Source organism: Lampris incognitus, chromosome 15, assembly GCF_029633865.1.
Source record: "Lampris incognitus isolate fLamInc1 chromosome 15, fLamInc1.hap2, whole genome shotgun sequence".
Taxonomy (NCBI): domain Eukaryota; kingdom Metazoa; phylum Chordata; class Actinopteri; order Lampriformes; family Lampridae; genus Lampris; species Lampris incognitus.
The window spans coordinates 22,588,012-22,613,839 of NC_079225.1; the positions used below are offsets into that span (position 1 = coordinate 22,588,012).

The following is a 25,828-nucleotide window of genomic DNA, read 5'->3' on the forward strand; positions in this document are numbered from 1 at the left end:
AAAGAAACTTCTTCTGTACAGAGTATGCTGGCACTACCGATGAGATGGAATTATCTGGTGAATTGGTGGAGACTGAACCAGGCTTTTATGGAGGAGAGGTGGGTAATTGCACATGGGGATCAGGTGTGCCTCGCTGCACTCAGTACAGAAGTAGGTCAGCCACGCCTCCATGTCACCGCCCATCCTGCAAGTACTCAGAGAGAGGAGGAGAAAAACAAACAGAAAACACTCAGACCATAACATCAACCTTGGTCTCAACAAACCATAACATTTTGCCACATGGTTTTGGGAAACTGGATGTATCTTTTTGCAAAATTTAGATGGGTTTGTGTGTGTGTGTCTGTGTCCCCCCCCCCCCCCCCCAGACATATGAAGAATATGGGAGATTGTTGTCACGTGTAGGGAACAACCAGTACTTGGCAGAAATTTCTGCAGCTCCTTTAATGCTGCCATAGGCCTCTTGGCAGCCTCCCTGACTAGTTTTCTCCTTGTCTTCTCATCAATTTTGGAGGGACGTCCTGTTCTTTGTAACGACACTGTTGTACCATATTTTCTCCACTTGTTGATGATTGTCTTCACTGTGTTCCATGGTATATACTAATGCCTTGGAAATTCTTCTGTATCCCTCTCCTGATCGATACCTTTCAACAACGAGATCCCGTTCATGCTTTGTAAGCTCTTTGTGAACCATGGCTTTTTCAGCTGGATGCAACCAAGAAGATGTCAAGAAAATCCTACAGGAACAGCTGAACTTTATTTTGGGATCATCACATTCACTTTAATTGATGGCAGCTGTATACTAACTACTATTTAACGTGAGTTTGAATGTGATTGATTCATTCTGAACACACACACATCCCTGATGATAAAAGGGTGTGCACACTTATGCAACCAGGTTATTGTATGTTTTGTATTTTTCTTTCTTTTTTCCCTAAAATGGTTCTGATTTTTTTCACCATTTTTATAGGTTTTATAGGTTTTTATAGGTTGCAATTTCACATGTTTTGTTTTGTTTTTTTGCATCACAAAAACCTGATGAGTCCATAAAACTCTTCCTTTTCCACCATTGTTTAGGAGAAATGGATGCAGTCTGTTTTTTATAGAGCCTTTTAGTAAAATGTCAAAGGTTTGCACCTAGGCTAAAAAGATTTTTTTAAATAGTAGAGGTAAAGTATATAAAAGATACAGGTATAACGTATTTCAAATATTTTTTTGCAAACTTTTCTAAAAAAAATGGTTACATTTTAGACTGTTAAGTAATTTCCTTTGTGGCTGATTTTGGTTAAGTTGCTTAAAGAAAGCAGTGTAAAAGCCGATTAAGATATGTTGGAAATGGATATATTGGAATAATTAAGTTGTGGGAAAAGATTATCTTCCATGTCTATACAACGCCCTTGCAAGTGAAGTCTATGGAGGTCATGGTAACGATAATACATCTGAGCAACTCATACTTTGCCTTTTTATGTCAAAATTTTAAAAGGGAATGAATAATCAACTTGGTGTTTTATTGTGATACAGCAGATTGTGATAGTCAAGCTTTATTATCTGGCCATTAAGCAATTAATGCAGGACATAGAGAAAAGAAAATGTGGGGGGGGGGATAAATGCAGCTTTGAACTTGCTTTACACCGGTTCCTAACTAGACACGATGCTAACGAGCGAGGTTGTTTCAGTTTTTCCCAATGAAGGATGTCCTAGCCTGCTTCGTGCGTCAGCGAACAGGTGAGTGACGTTATCACTTGTTTGAAAAATCACTCGCCCTAGCTCTGTTCTTGTGAAGTTTCTCGCACTTGCTCCACCGCCAACCTATTTTCATTGGTCAAAATCGACGCTGACATCTGTAACGTTTCCATTTCCCCTCCTGTCGGCAGTAACGCCAGCCATTATTTAATTAAAAGAAATTAAGGAAATTGAATGGCAGAGGAAATGATTAAAACTTTGGAAAATTACATTAGTTATAAATAAATAACTTGGACACTTACTCATTTGCAGAGGGAGAAATCACAAGTGTCGCCCAAAAAAAAAAAAAAGATCTCATCCCCTTCTCCTCACACTACAACATCATTTGTGGTATATCTGGACAATTTTTTGCCCTCCATCCGCTAGAATTCGCTCGCTCACTGTATGTTAGGAAGAGGTGTAAAATGCAAAAAATGCTCGTGTTTAATCGATATTTGAACAAGGGTTACTACTTTTTTAAGAAACTTTGGGCTAAGAGGGAAAAACCAGGAATAAGCCTCTCTCCCTACTTCTCCTCAGCTTTCACTTGCGGTTACAGTTTTCACAGGTTTGACCTTCCATGTTGTTTGCAAGGATTTCCTTGACACATCCCTCATATTGCCTGACAGTGCAACCTTGGCAATGAGTCTTGTCAAGGGAACATTGTGTGTATTTCAGGTTTTGAAAGGCAACAGGCCAAAACTGATAGCCAAGATCAATTTGCAGGTTGGTTGAAGATGTAGGTTTTTGATGCCAATTATGATTGATGATTTTGTTTTCATCATTAAGAACTTTTAAGATCGGTGGTGTAGATGTAGAACAGAGAATACCTTCTGATGAACATTATCACATGTGGGGATATTAGATGTGTGAATTTTAAATGTGAGACAAATGGCCAGTTTGCGTTTGTCATTAGTATTACTTGAAACACTGCATTTTGATTGGACTGGATGCTTGCAGGTTTGTTAATCATATGTTGTAACTCAAAATTTGGCGAGGATTATTTTTCCTATATAGTGGGTAGTGTCTGTGTGAGCTCCACATATAAATCAACTGAGTTTTGTCAACTTGAAGAGGAACATGTTGAAGCAAGTACTGGCACATTAGGAATACCATAACCTCTGTTTGCATAGTAGGCCCTAACTATAGTAAACAGCACTGTGGCAAGTGCTAGTATGAGTAAACAAATAGGCATATGGCTACATTTAAGCATTACAAACAACACACACACATCTTCCAGAAGTGCTGACAGATCTATTCAAAATTGAATTGAGTCACTGGTCACAATAGTCCAAGCCAGTAGCTGGACAAGTCTGGGTCTTTGTAGTCTGGGCTTTGTACAAAATTACAGATGAGAGAAAATGGACGTTTTCATCTTACTCGCCGACTTTCTGTCCCTTACAGATGATATTGACGGTGTACCTCAGCGATGGAGAGCAGGCCGTGACTGAGGTGCCCATCACCCCAGAGACAACGTGCCGTGATGTTGTAGAGTTCTGCAAGGAGCCAGGCGAGAGCGGCTGCCACCTAGCTGAAGTCTGGCGAGGCAATGGTAATTACATATGCACTCACATTGCTCATTTTCATTACCGATGAGCTCAATGCAAATACACAGGGATTTAACTTTAGAGTCTGAAGACAGGTGCCCTCAACCAAGCAAAAGCAAAAATACAGGCACTATGTTGACGTCTACCCACAGCTGACAGAATAATGCGCAGTCAGTGAGGGGAACACTGGGGATGGAAAAGGAATAGAGGGAATATAAGCACGTAACTGTCATAAAAATATTTCTATCACAAATTTGACATGTACAATACAGACTGCGGTTGTTTTAAACATCAACCATATGAAATGCACCCCTAGAACACACTGTAAAAGGTCAGAAAGGATTGAGTGTTGTTCAGGCCACAGCACTATTCCACAAAACCCAACTGTCACACTCAACTTTGTCGAAACGATTGCTCCCATCACCAGCATCGCAGCTGACACACCCCTGTCATCAGCATTTTTTGCTGAGGGGGGCCACTCCCCTGATGAAAAACAACATCAGCCAAGGGCTTTATGAACCGAAGTTATGCAATCGGGCTTGGCTGGTGCCCAACAATGTGACTCCCTGACCCCCCCTCCCCCTCCCAAAACCTCTCCGTCTCGGTTCATCTCTGTCTCCCTGTCCCTCTCTTAGCATGAGTGCTAACTCTCTTTACATTCGCACATTTTGTTAAATGATAAACACTGCTTGTATTTTTTTCCAATATAAAATATAGTTTCTTTTACTGAAAGGCATGACCCAAATACCCAAATATATATTAACAAAAGATAACGAATGCCTTTCTCCAGTGAATTGTCAGTATCAAGTATGCCAAAAGTCAACCATAACTGTTTGCAGTTGTGAGATTTAGATGGATGTCATAGATGGATGTCAATCATATGATTTCATTGGCATATGTAAACACCACAGTTAAGTGATCTTTAAAGTACGATTTATTTTTTATCAAAGAATTCAGGACTTTTCTTGTATGCTAACACTACTGCAGTATGACCCAAATAGTGCAATATATCAACAATTTATTATTGTGATATCATGTCAGGAGTTCTTGCCATAAGTCAAACATAGAGGCAAACCCACACATTCTTCCTGGAATGACTCATGAGGGAGAGCTTTTGTGATGCATCTACCGTCACAATTTTTGTGACTACAAGTGACACAGGAATTCAAAATTCTGTGGATTTGCTTGTGAAGTTGAATTGCCCCCTCACATCCCTCCTGCTGCATGCCAATGCAGCAGGAGGGATGTGTGTTTGATACATATTGCAGGCTAGCTGATCTTACAGAGGCCGTATAAAAAAACTTAATTAATCACCACCATCTGTCTGTCAGCCATGTCCCTTTAACTTAGCTTTCACTACAATTTTTTTTCTAAATGGATGACTGCCATTTATTGCCATATGCTTTTTTCATATAGAAGTTATAGAAGAGTTTTGATTGCGTAATGACAACAGTAGTATGTATTTATGTATGTATATGTGTATGTTTGTTAGGGGTTTCACAGAATAGTCAACTAATTGAATATCAAAACCACTGGTTGACTTTGTACACAGTTGCAGACTAATCGTTCATCTGTGGTTTAGCACTGTGCGGTAATAAAGCAGTGGCAGTGCATCTACAGCAGATATGCAGCTGGGGGCGCTGTAGGTAGGTGGACATAACTGGTTGTTGTTGAACATAGATTTGTTTGAACAATAATTTTCTACATTATGCCATGTTAAATAAAAATAATTTTAAGTATTTAGAGAAGAAAAGACTCCCACTATCCCTTTGTTTCGGTTTAACGAGCGACCGTGTTAACTGGTGACTTTAGTGATGGCAGCTCTTGAAAACATGAACAGAACATGTAATGTCCTCCTAAAAAAGTCTTTAATTTTGCCTGAATCAGTTTTAAATGCACACTCATCTGTGTTTAGTATCTACGCCAATAATTTACGCAAGTTAAATTATGCTCTGCAAGACTCATTCACCTCTCATAACATGTCTTATAAATGTGGGAAACAAACCACTGCTGGCGGTGCAGCTGTATTTTATACCGTTACCCTCAGTCGGAAACTGACCCATATTAAATCATTTAACCTGTAACGTTATAATGTCAAATTCCTCATTAAACGCTAGCTGCTCCGCTAATCCATGTTTTTCCCCCCACATTAAAAGTAACTTCAAGAAATATGAATGCTTCTTGTTGGCAACACTATTTAATTTACATAATGTAAGACAAAAATGACCAGACAAATACATACTGAATTGAACATTCAGTTTAAGATAATTTAAGGCTTTTAGGCGTTTTTAATCCACCATCTCCAAACCCATCAGAGTTGCTGTCCACTGAAATATGTAAGCAATTCACTACATTCTTCAATAACAAAATTATTGCCATTAGACAGAACATTAGTGCCTCGAGATCCAGTAATGAACCTACCCTCCAGTTCCCCAGAAATATTACTGGCGCCATGTCTCACTTTGACAATCTAGACCTTAAAAGTCTAGACAATATTGTTAGGCAGCTCAGGTCCTCCACCTGCTGCTTGGATCCTCTCCCTACCAAATTTTTTAAAAATGTTTTTAATTGCTTAGCACATGACGTTTTGGAAATGATTAGCTACTCTCTTCAGGCAGGTATATTTCCTGCAGCACTTAAGACAGCTATCATCAAACCACTTCTGAAGAAGAGTAATCTTGATGCGACAGTTATTGCCAACTACAGGCCCATCTCCAACTTACCATTCCTCAGCAAAATCCTTGAAAAAACAGTTTATTCTCAAGTTAATAACTATTTAATATCTAACAACCTTCTAGGCATTTGTCAATCAGGTTTACGATCTCACCATAGCACAGAAACAGCACTTATCAAAGTTGTGAACGATCTGCATATGAACACAGATTCTAATAAATTGTCTGTTCTTGTGCCCCTGGATATCAGTGCTGCTTTCAACACTGTTGATCATGATATTTTGCTAGAGAGATTAGAAAAATGGGTCGGCCTTTCTGGCCCGGTTCTCAACTGGTTTAGAACATACCTTCAGGACAGGCAGTTCTTTGTGTCTATTGGAGACTTTTCCTCGGACAAAGTGGGTATAATGTGTGGGCTACCCCAAGGTTCGATTCTTGGACCACTACTATTCAGTCTCTATATGCTCCCACTTGCACATGTTATACAGAAACACAAAAAAAATTACCATAATTATGCAGATGAGTCACAACTGTACATATCCCTATCTTCTGATGACCTAGCTTCCATACGTTCCCTAATTCAGTGTATTGACGATATTACTTTATGGATGTAAGATAACTTTTTACAACTGAACAAAGACAAGACAGAAATACTTATTTTTGGTGCAAAGACTCAGACAGAGAATTGCAGCTCATCTCAGCTCTCTCTCTGGAGTGCAAATGTGAAGCTAGAAATCTTGGTGTAATCATGGACAGTGATCTAAATTTCAAGAGCCACATCAATCATCTCACAAGATCAGCCTTCTACCATCTTAAAAACATTTCAAAACTAAGGGGCTTTCTATCAATGTCAGACTGTGAGAAATTAATCCATGCTTTTATAACAAGTAGACTAGACTACTGCAATGGACTATTCACCGGCCTCCCAAAATCAGTTGTGCACCAACTACAATTAATTCAAAATGCGGCAGCACGTGTTCTCACCAGAACTAAAAAGTATGAGCACATTACACCCGCTCTTAGATCTCTGCATTGGCTCCCCGTTAAAACTAGAATTGATTTTAAAATTATTTTAATTGTATACAAAGCACTAAATGGCCTTGCACCATGCTATATAAAAGATATGTTAATTCCCTATAAACCAGCAAGAACTCTCAGGTCCAATGGCAGTGGTCTTTTAACCATCCCTCGTGCTAGGTCTAGAGCAGGGGAAGCTGCATTTTCTATTTACACCCCAAGTAGATGGAACGCCCTGCCTGAGGACCTGAGAGAGGCCCCCACACTGGACACATTTAAAAACAGGTTAAAAACCTTACTTTTCAAAACAGCCTACAGCTAAATTCATAGTGTTTGTGTACGTGCGTGTGTGTTTTATATATTTTGCTATTTTTATATATTCTGCTCTGTTGTTACTTTTAATTAATCAGTGTGTATGGCGCTTTTATTTATTTCACTAACTCAGTTTTAAACTTGTTTGTACTTTTCTAGAATTTGCCTGTACTTTTATGTATTTATTTTTTTGAGGGGGGGGAGATTTTATTGATTTCATTGTTTTATTGTGTGAAGCACTTTGTGTTACATTTGTTTGTATGAAAAGTGCTATACAAATAAAATCTGATTGATTGATTGATTGATTTTAATAGCTGCCGTCACCATGACAATCACGGACACATTTGGTGGAAAGTCACCATTTAACACAGTCACTAGTTAAACTGAAACATCTGCAAGAAAGCAGTCGCATTGTTACTGCAGTCAAATGGTATCGCCAGCTCAGACAGGCTTGCTGGGGGTTTAGTCCAATCAGAGTACGGCTCATTTGTAAGCAGCCTCTCAGAGCCAATCGAGGACTCTATTTCATCTACCCCCAGGTTGGTCCCACCTACATTAGTTAGCCCTTTTCTAGTTGTATTTGAGACCTTTTTGACAAGAATTGATTGCTGTTATTGGGTGAAAAAATAAAAATCTACTGCGATTAATTGACTACTTTTCGGGAGTAGTTGATGACTACTAAAATACAGCAGTCGTGAATACCCTAATGTGTATGTGTATTATGTATGTCTGTTTATATAGATAAAATATTTTCTCTCCCTGCAGAACGAGCCATCCCCTTTGAACACATGATGTATGAGCATCTGCAAAAATGGGGCCCTCGGAAACAAGAAGTCAAGTTCTTTCTTCGCCATGAGGATTCACCCACCGAGACTAGCGATCAAGGTGGGTACAGGAACTCCTGTAATCTCATTCCTCTTTGTTTTATGAACGGTAGCATTGTCATCATTGCCCAAGGTCAAGTCTAGTCAATTTTATTCGTGTAGCTCGTTATCACAAATTGCCTCAGTGGGCTTTATAGCAACACAACATCCTGTCCTTAGACCCTCGCATCAGATAAGGAACTCCCTAAAAAAATCCCTTCAATAGGGAGAAAAAATACGAAGAAACGTCGGTGAGAGAAACGGAGTCGGGATCTCTCTCCCAAGATGGAAAGACGTGCAATGGATGTTATGTGTACACAATTTACAGAATACAACACTGAAAGGTGTCATAAAGAAAGGTGTGTAATGTGGACAACACACCTAATTAATGTACTTAATTAGCATAAATTTGTGATATTTTGACAGCTGAGGTTTGCCAGGGCTTATCAAAGGAATGAATCTACCAATACGGGGATCACCAGTTCGAATCCCCGTGTTACCCCCGGCTTGTTCGGGCGTCCTTACAGACACAGTTGGCTGTGTCTGCGGGTGGGAAGCTGGATGTGGGTGCGTGTCCTGGTCACTGCACTAGTGCCTCCTCTGGTCGGTCAGGGCGCCTGTTCGGGGGGGGGACGACGACTGGGGGGAATAGCGTGATCCTCCCACGCACTACATACCCCAGGCGAAACTCCTCACTGTCAGGTGAAAAGAAGCAGCTGGTCACTCCACATTTATCAGAGTAGATATATGGTAGTCTGCAGCCCTCCCCGGATCGGCAGAGGGGGTGGAGCAGCGACTGGGACAGCTCGGAGGAGTGGGGTAATTGGCCAGCTAACAACTGGGGAGAAAAAAAAAGGGGGGGGGGATCCAAAAAAAAGAAGAAAATCCAAAAAGGAACGAATCATCTAACTTCCTTATCCCTTGGTGTCATGTGTCATGGTTGATCATGATGCACTGAACTGCATTAAAATACATTTTAATTTCATAATTTATTTTCTATTGTGTTTTAATTTCATAATACTTTTTAATAATTGAAAATGTTCCTCAGTGACAATCCAGTCACCCCAAACACCATCAGAGGTGATCGGAGAGTTGCTTGGGCTTGTTGATACCAAAGTATAATTGCAGTTGCATTTTTAGTCAATATACAGCAACTCCATGCCTGAGGCAGCCTGGAGTACTTAAAATGAGAAAAGGGCCATATCCTTCCCTTGTCTGTGAAGAGTCATTCTATTATGTCTTTATTGTAAAAGAAGAAGATAGGTAGCTGTTGTCAGCAGTGCTTGTCCCAGTTTCTAAATTCTCTTGAATACTGTCATACCCAATCATGACATTGAATTTCAAAACCATCTCTGAGAATGATAGTTATCCCTTAATGTGCACTTCTCTGTGTGTGTATGTGTGTGCATGTGTCTGTATGGCTTTTTTTCCTTTGTGCAGGGAGTCAGCAGTCTCAAGATCAAACCATTCGTCGAAGTGGAAACAGTGGAGAGAAGCACAATGAGAATGGGGTAAGACTCAAATAGCATAAAGTACAATCAAAACATAACACATTTGCCTTTTATGTCATTCTTTTTTTTGTATTGTATTGTATCTTTAGTTGGTGAGATAAATTGTTCTATACCAGGACAAGTTTTAGAAACGGTCAAGTGCACTTGCCCCAGTGTAACTTCAAATTCAACCTAAGTGTAGTGCAAATAGTAGGTTCTACTTTGTGTTTTTCTATCGCAAAAAAGTAACAATTTAAGAACAAACACTCATCACCCACAACCTCATCTGTATGTAAGCACTGGCCACAGTTCAGGTTAGAGTCAAATGATGAGACTTGCACTTGCTAACTTTACATTAAGTACATTCAGTAGACCTTATCCTTAGTTTTTGGAAGCAAATATAACACTAGGCAAGTGGGGTCATTTCCTCAACATATTGTGTGTGTTTGGGCTGTGTTTTTTTTTTTTTTTTTTGAAGTCAGCTCTCCATTTAGTATGTGTCAGTGCTGCAACCAGCACAGGTCAAAGAAACACAAACTGTTCAGTAAGTCACTGGTGCAAAGAATCATGCTAATTGTAGTTCGGAAACAGACAGTTTGACAACATTGTTTGTTTTTCTAAAAAATACATTGAATAGAAATGTTGGAGGTCCAGCCTTATTCATGACATTGCATAGAGTAAATAGTAAAATGAAAGTTTTGTTTTGGGCAACAGTTAGTTTACCTGCCCACATTGACACCACATTATCATCATGTGGAACTATCTAATGAATAGAGAAACTCCTGCAGGTGTTATACTTAAAATGTATAGTCACATGGACAAAAGGGCCATTAATTTTTATGTACAAGTGCAGAAGCTGATATTAGGAAGATGTACAAGATTCGCCAAACTGTTTGTTCCTATGGTTTTCATGCTGATCTATTTCCCTGACAATGCTAAGATTTCCCTGTCAGATAGAAATGGTGTTGTGCCTGTGCTCCGTTCTATAACTTCCAGGTTGCAAAGGCTAGGAGACTTGAAAGGCTCTGATAAGAGCAGCCTCTGTAACGGCATCCTCTCCCTCCCAACCATCTGTCCCAGATTTTAGTGGGAAAGTGTTGCGGTCAAGGGATCGGAACTAATTCAACCTTAAGGGGGTGGGAACAATCTAGTGCAGCAGGAGATGGAAGGATTGTGGGCTTTTCTGCAAACAAAATTATAGCTCTGCACTATGAGAGCACTTAGTAGTCAATTTCATTGAAATCCTGAGCAGTTTCTCTTTCTTGTTTGATGAAAGCAAAAATCATGGGAATTTCCATTTTAGAATTTTAGATATTAGAAATCATAAATGATTAGAAAAAAACAAGTTTGCTCAACATTTAGAACTGTGTTTTACCCGGTAAAGATGTTGCCAATGAAACAAAATATAAAGGATAAATAGGAAAAAAAATTATATGTACAGCATCCTTGATACTCACAGGTCAAGTGTACAAAATTATTAAAGCAAGAATAATGATGAATTTAAAACCATTGTTCAGATAACAGCAGGACTAACAATTGTCTGAGGAGGTCACCTTAGGACAGGCTAATGTCACTGGGCAAGTTGGAAGTTGTTCTGTTCCATCATAAAACTATGCACCCTTTTTCTACAGCGCCGATTGATGTGACCTAAAGAGTGCTGTCCTAAGAGCCGAGGCTGTGTATGGGCTTACAGGACATTAAAAGTTCAGAGATTTAGAATGGTTCTGGTCCAAATGATCCTGAGATACATTTCAAAATCAAACCTTTATGCTACCCAATAAAGCAAATCTGAAAGACATATCTCATCTTAGTTCTTGTCAGGAGTCTGGTAGCATTAGTAGGGACCAACTCCTGACCAGGGCAAACGTACTGAGAATAACAGCTGGCATTATGAAATTAAAGCAGTGAAACTTGGTTTCATTTGATTGAAAAAAAAAACCCCACAAATTTTGCACAGCTTTCTTAAATGTGTGAAGAAATATCTTCTGATAGAACTGTTTTAGGCCATAAAAGTATAGTCAGCTCTCAGGGAGCCAGACAGTTGTTCTTCTCTGTGTGTGTACAATCAATATTCTACCAGTTCATCACCACCACATCACCTGTCAAGCAGCCAAGCTGAACAGCACTACTTTATTCTCATTAGAGTTTCACTTCAAGTGAAGGAAAGTTATCAGTCGTGTGGGCACCTCTGGTTAACCTCCCAAGTGCAGAGGCTCGCTGCGCCCCAACTAATATTTCTAGTCTCTGATTTAGAGGATTATATTCAGTCGGCCTGTCGGATGATATAACAGACCCTAAGAGGATCATTGCTTTGGCTCCGCCACAGGCTGATGCCCAAGCAAGGGGCTTTCTCACCACCATGCAAGGCTGATCTACTTCTCAGCGGGATGCTGCTTCATGTAGGACATGCACATAGAAATGCCCTAGGGGACTGGTACATTGTGCACTAAAACATACACATATAATGTCATCGACTGCCTTGAATGCGTTGCATAATTGATAACTTGAAAGGACCACAATTTTTTAATTTCTTCCGTTATTAATGATGGAAATTTGGCCTACTAGCAGAGTTGACATGTTTATTTTCACTTGGAATGTTTGCCAGCAGTGGGGGTGTGGTTGGGTTGTTATGAGATGAAAGTACAATAAATTTTCCTATGATTGCTAAATTGAGATCATCTGTTAAAGTAAACAGCTTGTGTTTTGTTTTTGTGAGTTTGCCCCTTACTCGCACTGAGATGCATGCACAGCTATTCACTACATGCTGTAATTGAGGGAATTGGGTTGTTATCCATCACGTTTACATGTTTTAAGAGAGAGCTTGTCAAAATGGGTGAACGGCGCTCTGGCTCCCACCCTCTTCATGCCCTAGTGAGTCGGGTGTTCCCTCAGACTTCCACTCCATCACACTCTGCGGCCCGACGATGTGTGTCCCTCGCCGGGGGGGGGGGGGGGGGGTTATGAGTGATGCTTAGCCGCCTGTGCACTCTTTAGCGTGGCTGTGCGTGCCAGTGCCGCCCCCTACTATCACTGTCTCAGCCACAGTTGTTACCACAACCCCCCCCCACACACACACACACACATTTATAATTCCTTCTCTTCCTCAGTTATTTGGCATCTCCATCCCTCCTTTCATTACAAATGATTTTTTTCCCCCAAAGCAACATTTTTAAATTTGACCAATGATGAGATGCCTTCAGATATCGACTTGACTTATTTGCAAGGATATTGCAATCGAAACAGTCCTTTCTTTGGCTCTTTTTTTCTCTTTCTGGCATATCTATCCTATCTTGTAGGTAATTACTTTTCTTTCTCTTGTACTTTTAGAAATGAGAGGCTTTGCAGTACAATATATTAGCTATATTAAGCACAGTACGAGGCAGCATAAGGACAGGAATAGACAACAGATCAATCTAACTGGAATAACTGTCTTCTACTCTTGTGCCTCTTAAGAATCTTTTCACGTTCAAAGAGCACTTAATTTGCTATATTATAAATGTCTGAGAGCACATTATTGAAAAGACCACCGTGGCATTCCCCCCACCTCTCTCTCTCTCTTTTCATGGGCACAGCCTTGGAGCACTTATTTCAATGCTGCTTTCAGCTGGGAGGCCTGTGTTCTGTGCTCCACTTAGCATTTCATTTTATTCAGTCATAGGAAGGATCTAGCAGTGGCCTGTGGACAGTAGCTTTTTCTTTTTTTGTTCTCAAGAGTTCAACAGTCTGCAACAAACATTAGAAAAATAGCATTTTAAAGAGATGTGTAAAATTCAGCTTTCCTGAGGCATAGCATCAGTAAAGATCAACGTAAATGACCCCAGCTCTGCAGTTTTTTGTTTGTTTGTTTGTTTTTTGCACACAAAAAAAGAAAAACGAGCTGTTTTGGCTAAGTTGTCTGTTTTGTTATTCACAATGCAGAACAATGGAGGTCAGTATTCAGGTAGAACATAGTCCTTTTAATGGGTTGTCCTCTTCTTTTTTTTTTATTATATAAACTATAGCCTAAAGGTGCCAATTCAGTCACACCAGCCATGACGGGAACACCATGGAACAGCATTGTACTGTTTCAGAGACGTTTTCATTGTGTGAAACGTTTTTACAACATATTGGAATTCACAGCAGTAGTGGCCATTGATGCTACTTTCTCTATAGCTTCTGTGAGCCTCTCTATATTCTCACGTGTTATTTACCCTCTTGTCACTGAGTCATCACCAGTCAAACACAGAGTAATAGATTATCCAGAAAATATGACATCAAAAACCTTGACAAAAGCATAAAGCAGCTCATTGAAGCTAGTACTTAGGGTGACCAGATGTCTTTTAATTTCGCAAGAAATAATAATGCATCACTACTGTTTTTTTTATTTGACGCCAAAGTATTAAATAGAAAAAAATATTGAAGTTTGTAGGTGTGTCAAGTAATTTTCACACAATTATGGTTTACAAAAACCTATGTAACCATTGCATTCTGCTTGTTTAATCCCCTTCCATCTCCGAGCACTGAGCACCTGTGTCTTGTCAACATATCTTCTCGTAATCTTTATACTCTTTCCACCTAACCCCTTTTCTCTGTCTGGGTTTACGACACAAATGTTTCTTTAAGTGTGGTTCTGGGACATGCTAAAAGGATGCTAAGTGCGCCCCACCAAAATATAGCAAGATGGTTATGCTTGAAACAATCTCCAGTTTATGCTGCAAAATTCTTGGTGCCAACAGAGAATTTCTACCCCAAGGATCAATAACGTAACACATTATTGCCCAGTATATGCACTCTCCTTCCACGAAAACAAATTGGTGTAGGCTGGGTAAAAAAAAAGGACTTACTTGGGGGCATCCGGGTAGCGTAGCAGTCTATTCCATTGCCTACCACCATGGAGCTCGCCAGTTCGAATCCCCGTGTTGCTGCCCGCAGCTTGGTCAGGCGTCCTTACAGACACTATTAGCCGTGTCTAGGTGGGGAGCCAGATGTGGGTATGTGTCCTGGTCGCTGCACTAGGGTCCCCTCTGGTTGGTTAGGGCACCTGTATGGGAGGGGTAGCGTGATCCTCCCACGCGCTACGTCCCCATGTCGAAACTCCTCACTGTCAGGTGAAAAGAAGCGGCTGGCGAATCCACATGTATCGGAGGAGGCATGTGGTAGTCTGCAGCCCTGCCTGGATCGGCAGAGGGGGTGGAGCAGTGATCGAGATGGCTTGGAAGAGTGGGGTAATTGGACGGGTACGGTGGGGTAGAAAAAGGAGGGAAAAAATCAACAACAAAAAAAGGGACTTAAAATTTTTTTGAACGGGGCGTCCAGGTTGCCTACCAACACGGTAATCGGCATTCGAATCCGTGTGTTACCTCAGGCTTTGTCGGGCGTCCCTACAGACACAATCGGCCATGTCTGCGGGTGGGAAGTCAGATGTGGTATGTGTCCGTTTTTTTTAAAATTTATTTCTGATTTCTCCCAATTTAGTGGCCATTCGATCCCTATTTTAGCTCAAACACCCACCCTCGTACTGCATGCGTTCGCCAACTGCATCTCTCCGGCCGGCAGTCTCGAAGGAGACGCCTCGCCACTTTCGTGACAAGGTGAATCCAGGCCGAACCACTGCTTTTTCCGACACACACAGAGACGCATTCATGTGACGAACACAAGCCGACTCCGTCCCCCTCCAGAAGACAGCGTTGCCAATTATTGCTGCTTCATCGAGTCCGGCCATAGTCGGATCTGACGAGACCGGGGCGCGAACCCCAGACCCCAGTGGGCAACTGCATCGACACAAAGCCGAAGCTTAGACCGCTACACCACCGCGGACCCTATGTGGTATGTGTCCTGGTCACTGCACTAGCGCCTGCTCTGGTCAGTCGGAGCACCTGTTCAGAGAGAGGCGGAACTGGGGGGAATAGCATGATCCTCCCACGCGCTACGTCCCTCTGGTGAAACTCCTCACTGTCAGGTGAAATGAAGTGGCTGGCGACTCCACATGTATCGGAGGAAGCACGTGGTAGTCTGCAGCCCTGAGGGGGTGCAGCAGCGACCAGGACAGCTCGGAGGAGTGGGGTAATTGGACAGGTAATATAGGGGAGAAAAGGGGGGGGGGGTCCAAAAAAATTTTTTTTTGACAAGTGGATGCATTTTGAATTAACAACCCTTTTTGTTGTACCATGGTAGCTCCAACTGTGTTTGTCAGCATTGTGGGAACATGTTTAATCCCATTATGTCTGCTGATGCTTTGCTTTTGCCACTCTGGTCTCTTCTCAGCCTTAAGTGATGCAAAGCTTATGTTTTGCGTGCAAACAAATTGATGCCGTTGTACTCACAGCCTCAAATTCCCTGCCCGCTAAGTGAGTCAAGTCACCATTAATGTCATATTATCATAATGTTGGGAGTGTTTCTGTAAGGAGAGAGCACTGTATAAATCCCACTCTTGTTTAAGACCATGGCCGTTTGATTCCATAGCTTTAAAAATCAGTGCCATAAGTTGTTTCTCAAGACATCAATTTAGGTTTTGTTTCTCCCAATTAATCTTATGTTAACTTTTTCTTTTCTGTTAGTCTTTTAGTTGTTTCAATTCTTTGTTTTTTTCTCTCATTGTTTTGCACTGAAAACGGATTATAGATTAAAATGATAAAAAAGTGCAAGTATTGAAAATGTATTACAATGAGGGGAGAGACATAGTGAATTTAAATGGTACTTGGCATGATTGAGTTCTCAGGCTTGAAATGTTATTTTGGATGGACCAGCCATTATTGGTTAAAGCTGAACCATTGGTTTGTTGAAGCCTAGGCTCACTGCTTTTAGTCATGTATTGGATAAAGCTGATGGTAGAATAAATTGCACAACTATCTCCACTTATGGCCTCCCATCTCCTCTATTTGCTATTTGCTTGCCAGTTTCTGCCCTGACTTTAGGTTTGAGCATTTGAATGACTGTCATTAGAAAGATTGAAGGGCGATGATTTGACATAAATGAAAGGAATAATGTGATGCTTGTTGTAGCGCTCTCATTTTGAGGCTGGCTAATGTGAATCCTTTGTATATAATTGCCATATATATTTAGCCACATATGCACTGATGAGCCAAAACATTATGACCACCTGCCCAATATGCTGTTGAGCCTCCATGTGCCGCCAAAACAGCACCGAACCACCGAGGCATGGACTCTACAAGACCTCTGAAGGTGTCCTGTCGTATCTGGCATCAAAACATTAGCAGCAGATCCTATATGTCCTGCAAGTTGTGAGGTGGAGCCGCTGTGGATCAGACTAGTGGGTCCAGCACATCCCACAGATGCTTCATCAGATTGAGATCAGGAGAATTTGGAGGCCAGGGTAACACCTTGAACACTTCCTCATGTACCTCAAACCATTCCTAAACAATGTGGCAGGGCGCATTATCCTGCTGAAAGAGGCCACTGCCATCAGGGAACACTATTACCATGAAGGGATGTTCCTGGTCTGCAACAATGTTTAGGTAGGTGACACATGTCAAATTGACATCCACATGAACAGCCAGACCCAGGGTTTCCCAGCAGAACATTGCCTAAAGCATCATAGACCCTCCACCGCTTTGCATTCTTCCCACAGTGCATCCTGGTGCCATCACTTCCCCAGGTAAACGGCACACATGTACATGGCCATCCACATGGTCCAAAAGAAAATGGGATTCAAAGGACCAGGCGACCACCTTCCATTGCTCCAAGGTCCAATTCCAGTGCTCACGTGCCCATTGTAGGTGCTTTCGACAGTGGATAGGGGTCATCATTGGCACTCTGACCAGTCTGTGGCTGTGCAGCACCATATGCAGAAAAGTGTGATGCCCTGTGTGTTGTGATACGTTCCTCCCATAACTACAGATGGGTACTGAACCCATGTATTAAACAGGAACAGGTGCTAAATTATTAAAGACTAATATTGATAAGCTCCTACGTTAACGGTTCTGCTATCGGTATTGGAATAAATTAAGAAAATAAATTTCATTTATTTAGGCTATATAGACATAATTTTTCATCTTCTATCTCATCAACTCTGTTTCTAGTTTGCAATAAGATTAAGACTTTCGTCTATGATGCATTTTCGCTATTCCCAATCCAGACGAGAGATCTCTCTTGGAGCCTGTCGTATGTGCGAGTTGAGGGGTGGGGCCAGCTCTCTCTCTGAGACACACATACACACACAGAGCTTGCTATAAGTGACATTGCAGCGAAAACTAATCAGTCAAAAGTCTGGTTATACTTCACCAGAGTCGATGCTGACACTGCTCGTTGCCACAAGTTTAACGAGTCTTTTGCATGTAAGGGTGGAAACACATGCAATCTTTCGAAACACCAAGCAATAAAGCATCAAATATAGGTGGAGAAATATACAGTTTTTGACTGCCTAGCTCGTAATTCATTTCTTGTTGCCCTATCCATCTCAGGTATGTTATGTATGCTAGCAGCCTAGAGCCCACGGAGTTAACTAAATTATACAGACATGGGTAAATTATTAAAAGTAACGCTCTGTCCAGTTATGAGAAAATAAAGCAATGTTAATTCTGTTCTTGATTCGTTTCATTTTTTTTCGCCTAATAAATGGCAAAAAAGAACCAATAAGAGTACCGTTAAAGTACCGAATCGATAAGCAATATCCGTAAGAGTATTGGTACCATTAAACTTATAACAATACCCATCCCTACCCGTAACCATCATTAAAATTTTCTGTGACTTGTGCCACAGTACACCTTCTGTCGGTTCGGACCAGACGGGATAGCCTTCGTTGCCCTCGTGCGTCGATGAACCTTGGGCGCCCAACACCCTGTCGCTGGTTTGTGGTTTATCCCTCCTGGATCACTGTCAGTAGGTACTCACCACTACTGAGTAGGAGCACTCCACACGCCTTGCCGTTTCAGAGATGCTCTGGCGCAGTCGTCTGGCCATAACAATCTGGCCCATGTCAAAGTCGCTCATCCAACACGGTTGTTTGCTTACCATCTAATCTACCCAGACTTTGACATCTGCCCTTGTTTAGAGATCATCAGCGTCATTTGGTTCACCTGTGAGTGGTCATAATGTTTTGGCTCATCAGTGTACCTTCTGTAAAAATGAACCATGTTTCTAGTGCCAACCTGTTGTCATAAGAGTGACTGATCCACTTCATCACTGAACTGAAATCTGTAACTAAAAAATCTCCAGCAACTGCTTTGTGCAAACCTTTCTCAGTCAGGCTGGTTTACTTCTATGTTTGAATAACTTTCACGGGAAAGCTCTTCCAAAGCTGTTAAGGGAGCAGTCAGTTCTTGATATTATTGCCCCCACATGAAAGAAATATGAATTGGTGTTCAAAAGAGGGTAAGGGATAATTTCTGCACACAAGAATATGAATGGCACGAATGGCACTCCCAAGTCTTACCGATAACAGTGGTTTCTGAAATTGACCTTTCACAAAGTCCTGCCCCACTTAGTTACTGTTGCTATACCCGTCAAGCATTTCAGAACTATCCAGGAAGTAGCTGGAAAACACCAAAACATGAAGGAAGAAATCAGCGCATTGTGTGGGTAAAAGTAACAGTAATAATACGTTAGCTGTATTAGCTATCAATAATAGCTAGTAGCAAGCTTAGCTTGGAGCAGACAGGTGTTTTTGTTGATTTTGGATGGATTAAGCTGGCCATGGGGTCTGCTATACTGCGAAATCTATTGCCGACATTGCGCTTCTTGTGTTCTGGGTTACGAGAAGGGAAAGAAAATTACGCCCCCTCCAAACTTTTCAGATATCTAGTATCCGATTTGCAGATCCTATAGGCACACCGTTTCAGCATTTTGCTGTGTTTGAAAGCTTGACGGACCGTTGCTAAGGTAGGATTGGACAAGCACCATTCTGGGGCGGTACTTTGCGAAAGGTCAATTGGGCTATAATCGATGGGATTTTTTAGAGTTCCATGTCTGGGTCACCTTTCAACTTTTAAACAATGTTTTGCTGGCACCCTTTTTAAATTCAAACCTGTGCTGTGTTCTTATTGTCTTTATTAATTCTGAGTTGTTTGTGTTCCTAGGTGGGGAATCAACGTGTGGAGCTCACACTTTCAGAACTTCAGGAGATGGCCACTAGGCAGCAGCAGCAGATAGAAGCCCAGCAGCAGATGCTCGTTGCAAAGGTAACGCTCTGTTGCGGCCACTTTGTTTGGCGTTCTGACTCATCCCAAAGAAGATCACAGTAGCACAGCGGTTTATCAGAATAGGTTGCTTACTTGTAAAGTAACATGGTGTAATAGAATGACATTGCCAGGTCACTGAACTAATTCACTTTACCATTTAGACAAAAAACCTTCTGTCTTCTACACAGGCCACTGCAACATACAATCAGTTTTTAGTTACCCTTATTTAATCTCTAGGTTTCCTATATAGTACATTTTCTGTTTTCTGTCTGTTGGGGCTGATTGTGACATTGCTGTAGTTAATGTGAGTATTGCTTGCCTACCCAACAGAAAAAGAAAATACATATTTGATAATTAACCCTTTTCATGGGCTGTGTGCATTTCTTAGAAATGGTTAACTGCTGGACAATAGTTTAAGATGTGTTTTGAACGTCCCACATTGAGACCCCAATCGACCACTGCTGAACCTATTTAGATTGTAAGCACTGAGTTATGAGTCAATATATGGACATAGATCATAATGGACTTTTAAATGGGACTTAATAAGGCCATGAGCTCAGAGAGCCAGGATTATGCAACTTGTCTGTGAATACTTAAGTCATTCATGAGTGCATGGTACATGAATGCAGAAGCCACTATATTCTTCCTAATAGAGCTGTTCTGTTTTTTCAAGCTTTGGGTATGCCACTCATTTTCTGAACAAATATTCAAATATTTGCGCTAAATGAATTGGCCAATAAAAACAAATGAAGGCCTAAGACAGGTGACAGATAATGAATAAAACCACAGCAGTCATTTGTTCCATTTTGATATTATAATTTTGATTTGAAAAATAAAATGTGTATTTTGGGGGGGGTTCCCCCCCCCTTTTCTCCCAATTGCACTTGGCCAATTACCCCACTCCTCCGAGCTGTCCCGGTCGCTACTCCCCCCCTTCTGCCGATCCGGGGAGGGCTACAGACCACCACATGCTTCCTCCGATACATGTGGAGTCGCCAGCCGCTTCTTTTCACCTGATAGTGAGGAGTTTCACCAGACGGATGTAGCGTGTGGGAGGATCACTCTGTTCCCCTCATTTCCCCCCCCCCCAAACAGGCACCCTGACCGACCAGAGGATGCGCTAGTGCAGCAACCAGGACACATAAACACATCCGGCTTCCCACCCACAGACACGGTCAATAGTGTCTGTAGGATGCCCGACCAAGCCGGAGGTAACACGGGGATTCGAACCAGCGATCCCCATGTTGGTAGGCAATGGAATAGACTGCTACGCTACCTGGACGCCCATAAGTGTATATTTTGAAACTCTTAGTAAACAAATGAACACAGGAACAATTTGGGATCAGGGTCCCTAAATAGACCTAATTACCATCTTGCCATTATAAAAGAGCCAAGCACTTCTGCATGCATAAATAATGTTTGGCATCAGCTGAGTTGTTGACAGGAAAGGTTGCACCCAAGTGAAGGAGTAACGTCTGCACACTAAATTTTTCCTAAAAACTCATTCGTTTCCATCAGTCAGATCTTTCTCAGGCAGACTCGAGGAACAGCTGACTGATAGAAACTTTGCAAATAAATTGGTTTTTGGGAGCAACTTAGTGCGTAGACTTTACTCCTTCATTCATTCTAGTTTTGCAGTTTTTGTCTTACACCTTAATATTTTCTGGATGTGCACATACTTGGATCCTCTTAGGAAAGGTACAACCGATCATTGTAGTGTTTGACCTATCAAATGACAAACAAGGCAACACATACTTGGCACTGATGAACAACCTTATTCGAGTGGATAGCATTACCTCATATATTTTAACAATAATGCTAAGGTAATCAGTGTCTTTAATACAGGTAGCCGGGTTACTAGTAGGTTAGTAAACCAAAGACCTGACAGACATGTCATCCACTTTCGTGACTTGTTTGTCTATAAAGAGGACAAGGACGATGGGCTACAATACAGGATAGTTAATCAAGTTGCTGTATTTAAAAACTCCTGACATGACTGTACAGAAAAAACCCCCAAAAAGTATCCAGATATCGAAGTCAAGTCCAAATACCAACCTGCAAAATGAATATCCCAATATCCAGTTAATCGGAGCCAGTCCTAGTCCCTGAGAACCTGTTAATTGTCCAGCGTGTTAAATGCGATGTCCTTACCTTTCTTTATCCCATTCAGAGCTATTTTGTTACAGTTTATATAGTGTTAGAGGCAACATATCCAGTTAATCAATGCCCCTCCTCCTACTTGGTAACCAATAAGGAACAAGTGCAATTGGTTATTAATTTTGATAATGAAAGTGAAGTAACAACTCAGACTGTGTACTGGCAAGATTTCTTAGTGTTTTAGGTGAAGGTATATTTGCTGGCAAAGTTTCTCATTTTCAGTTTTCTTGTCGCTCAGGATTTCTACAAATAACATAGTAGGGGCATCTGGGTGGCCTGGTGCTCTATTCTGTTGGCTACCAACATGGGGGTCGGAAGTTCGAATCCCCATGTTGCCTCCAGCTTGGTCGGCATCCTCCTGGTCGCTGCACTAGCACCTCTTCTGGTCAGTCACGGCACCTGTTCAGGGGGAGGGGGAGCTGGGGGGAAATAGCGTGATCCTCCCACACGCTACATCCCTCTGGTGAAACTCCTCACTGTCAGGTGAAAATAAGCAGCTGGCGACACCACATGTATTGGAGGAGGCATGTGGTAGTCTGCAGCCGTCCCTGGATCGGCAGAGGGGGTGGAGCAGGGACCAGGAAGGCTTGGAAGAGTGGGGTAATTGGCCAGATACAATTGGGGAGAAAAAAAGGGGGGGGTCCAAAAAAAAAATAATAATAATAACAGAGTAAGGAGATGGAATATTACACTTGTGGTGTCTTGGATTAGTCATGCTAGAGGTTTCCTGTTTTAGACCCCTCCACGTGGCTGTTTATTGTCTTTTTGCTTCTCAGAATTAGGTCCATCTGAAGCCCTGCAGTCATTCGCAAATCTGGGCCCGTTGTTTCCCTTTTTGGATGTTGAACTGGAGCAATGCTCAGCAGGATACAGAGATGCAGTCATCTGACCCTTTTCTAAGCCCTCAGACAGACGTGACACAGCACAGAGTAACATTTCATTTAGCACATGTAGAGATTTAAATTTCTGGAATGCCTCCCAGATGGATGTCTGCATAAGCTACTTGTAGGCGAACTCTTGTGTGGCATCTTGCTGATGTAGTTTCTCTATGCTGCTTTAACAGCAAGACTTGAAGCAAACTAGTATATAATGACCTGCTAAAAAACACACCACTACTGTCAGGGATACTATCGTTGCATATAACTAGATTAGTTTGTTATTTATATAATATGTAATGCCAAGGTAAAGAAACTCACCCAACCACCTCGTTCAGCTTATTTTATTCTATGGACACAGTGGAATGCAAATAGAAGCCTTTGTATCCATGCCATTGTTTTTCTCTGAATCAAAAAAAAGTAAAGGTGGGACTTGAAAAGTCAGATGCGCAGAACTTACTTTTAAAATCCATTTAGCCTTTCTCTCAGTTGTGTCCATTTAGCCCATGGTGGCACACAGGGGATGTGCACTTGTTTCATGGTTAGGCAAGCCAATGAACTGCTGCTCTGTTCACCAATCGCATATTACCAATGACCAAATCTGCCATCTCCAACCTGCCACACAGAGTAATCCAACTTTGTAAACAACAAAAAGCAGTCAATGTCTTTACTTTTTGACCTGTTGAGTACTGGCCAATATCCACCATTGTTGTGCACCTTATGGTCCTTTTTCATTTTTAATTCACTGCTATTGACAGGCAGGATTTATGAAGTAATGACGCGAGTTCTCCTGGGCTTCCCTTAACTACCACTGAAGAGACTCCTTTTCCACTGGAGATCGTCCCATTTACATTATGCTTGTGTAATTGTGTGATTTCCCATATAAAGTATGTCCAAGGCTCAGCGTTTTCGGATTTTATTTTTCAAAGCCATCCAGCATGCCGAATTTCGCCACAAGAGGACACTGATACTTAACTTCACACGAACAGGAACAACTTTTGGATCCGTGAAAACATAAAATCCGGGTGAAAATCAGTTTAAACAGATCTGCTCCTTTTAAAAAAAATCTGGGTATTTTTCGGTGACAATCGGTAAAAACCGAAAACGCTGAGCCTTGAGTCTGTCATATCAGGGAGTAGGTTGTACAAGCTGATGAATGACATACATTTGTTTGAGCTGCATTTCAATGATCTGCATTTTGGTGAGAGGTGGCTACCCTGAAGTATGAGTTCTGTCCTTGTGCCCTTATTTTTAAAACCAAAAAGAAAAAAAAACAAGTTCGTGTTCCTCTTATCTTTTGTGTTCTGGCTGATTGTGAACATGTAGTTTGTCATATTTCAGACAGTGCCCCGTCTTCCTACGGTGTGCACACAACTGCTGCCGCAGGCTATGCATCGCAAATTGTGGTCACTCATTCACCCATGGACAACCTGGGAGGGACGTTAAGTAGGGATGTTTAGTAGAACACAAGTGCCACTGCTAGGATGCGCGCGCAACTGCAATGGCCGCTGTGGGCTGTGCATGGGAAATGGTGGTGGTGGTCACTCACTCACTCATGGACGACCTGAGAGGGATGTCTGCTGTTGTCCCCTTTCTCATTGAACACTGCTTTGCTGCACCTACATGTGCAGTATAAGTGCGCCGTGCGTGGGTCTGGGTAGTTTCGTCTTTGCTTTTCTTCAGTCGATATGAATAAATCCAAACTTGATATTGGCTCTTCCATTTCATCTCCTTTCATCGTCCCTTCTCTGTCATTCTCTCTCTCCCTCCCTATAGGAGCAACGTCTGCGTTATCTGAAGCAGCAGGAGAGGCGACAGCAGCAATCAGTCTCAGAGAGTGAGAAGCTACAGAGGCTGAAGGAGCGTGTGGAGAGTCAGGAGGCCAAGCTCAAGAAGATCAGGGCCATGAGAGGCCAGGTGGACTACAGCAAGGTCATCAATGGCAACCTGTGTATGTATATACACATGAAGTTAAACACATCATTAAATGTGTGTGTGTGTGTGCGCGCGCGCGCATGTGCACAGGGTTGGTTGCCCATCAACTCCATGTTGGTAGGCAACAGAATAGACCACTACGCTACCAGACGCTCAGATTTCATGTTAACAAACAAGCTTTAAACAAACAAGCTAGCAAACAAGTTTTAGCAAGTCAGTTAGGATATCTATGTTGTGCATGACACAACTAATTTTTCCAAAAGTTGACTGTGCCTTTCAACAGCTTGGAAAATTCCAGAAAATTATTTCATGGCTTTAGACGCTTCTATTAGCTAATTTACATCATTTGAGTCAATTTGGAGGTGTACCTGTGGATGTGTTTTAAGGCCTACCTTCAAACTCAGTGCCTCTTTGCTTGATATCATGGGAAAATAAAAAGAAATCAGCCAAGACCTCAGAAGAAAAAAAAATAGGATCTCCACAAGTTTGGTTCATCCTTAGGAGGAATTTCCAAATGGCTGAAGGTACCACATTCATCTGTACAAACAGTAGTATGTAAATATAAACACCATGGGACCACATAGTTGTCATACCGCTCAGGAAGGAGACGCATCTGTCTCTTAGAGATGAAAGTACTTCTGCACGAAAAGTACAAATCAATCTCGGAACAACACCAAAGGACCTTGTAAAGATGCAGGAGGAAACGGGTACAAAAGTATCTATATCCACAGTAAAACAAGTCCTATATCGACATAACCCGAAAGGCCGCTCAGCAAGGAACAAGCCATTGCACCGAAACCACCATAGAAAAAAAGTCAGACTACAGTTTGCAACTGCACATGGGGACAAAGATCTTACTTTTTGGAGAAATGTCCTCTAGTCTGATGAAACAAAAATTTAACTGTTTGGCCATAATAACCATCGTTGTTTGGAGGAAAAAGGGGGAGGCTTGTGAGCCGAAGAACACCATCCCAACCGTGAAGCATGGGGGTGGCAGCATCATGTTGTGGGGGTGGGTACTTTGCTGCGGGAGGGACTGGTGCACTTCCAAAATAGATGGCGTCATGAGGAAGAAAATTGTTTGGCTATATTGAAGCAACATCTCAAGACATCAGACAGGAAGTTA

General features: G+C 41.7%; 1 protein-coding gene across 1 annotated transcript in view; it reads left to right on the forward strand.

The window, feature by feature from the left end:
- The window catches only part of ppp1r13bb (protein phosphatase 1, regulatory subunit 13Bb), a 66,730-nt gene that overhangs the window by 27,570 nt on the left and 13,332 nt on the right, over nucleotides 1-25,828 (forward strand). Inside the window, exons 3-7 of the mRNA XM_056294104.1 lie at nucleotides 3,124-3,271; nucleotides 8,033-8,152; nucleotides 9,571-9,641; nucleotides 19,634-19,735; nucleotides 24,544-24,718. Coding sequence (XP_056150079.1) covers nucleotides 3,124-3,271; nucleotides 8,033-8,152; nucleotides 9,571-9,641; nucleotides 19,634-19,735; nucleotides 24,544-24,718 — 616 coding nt within the window. The remainder of the gene's footprint in view (nucleotides 1-3,123; nucleotides 3,272-8,032; nucleotides 8,153-9,570; nucleotides 9,642-19,633; nucleotides 19,736-24,543; nucleotides 24,719-25,828) is intronic.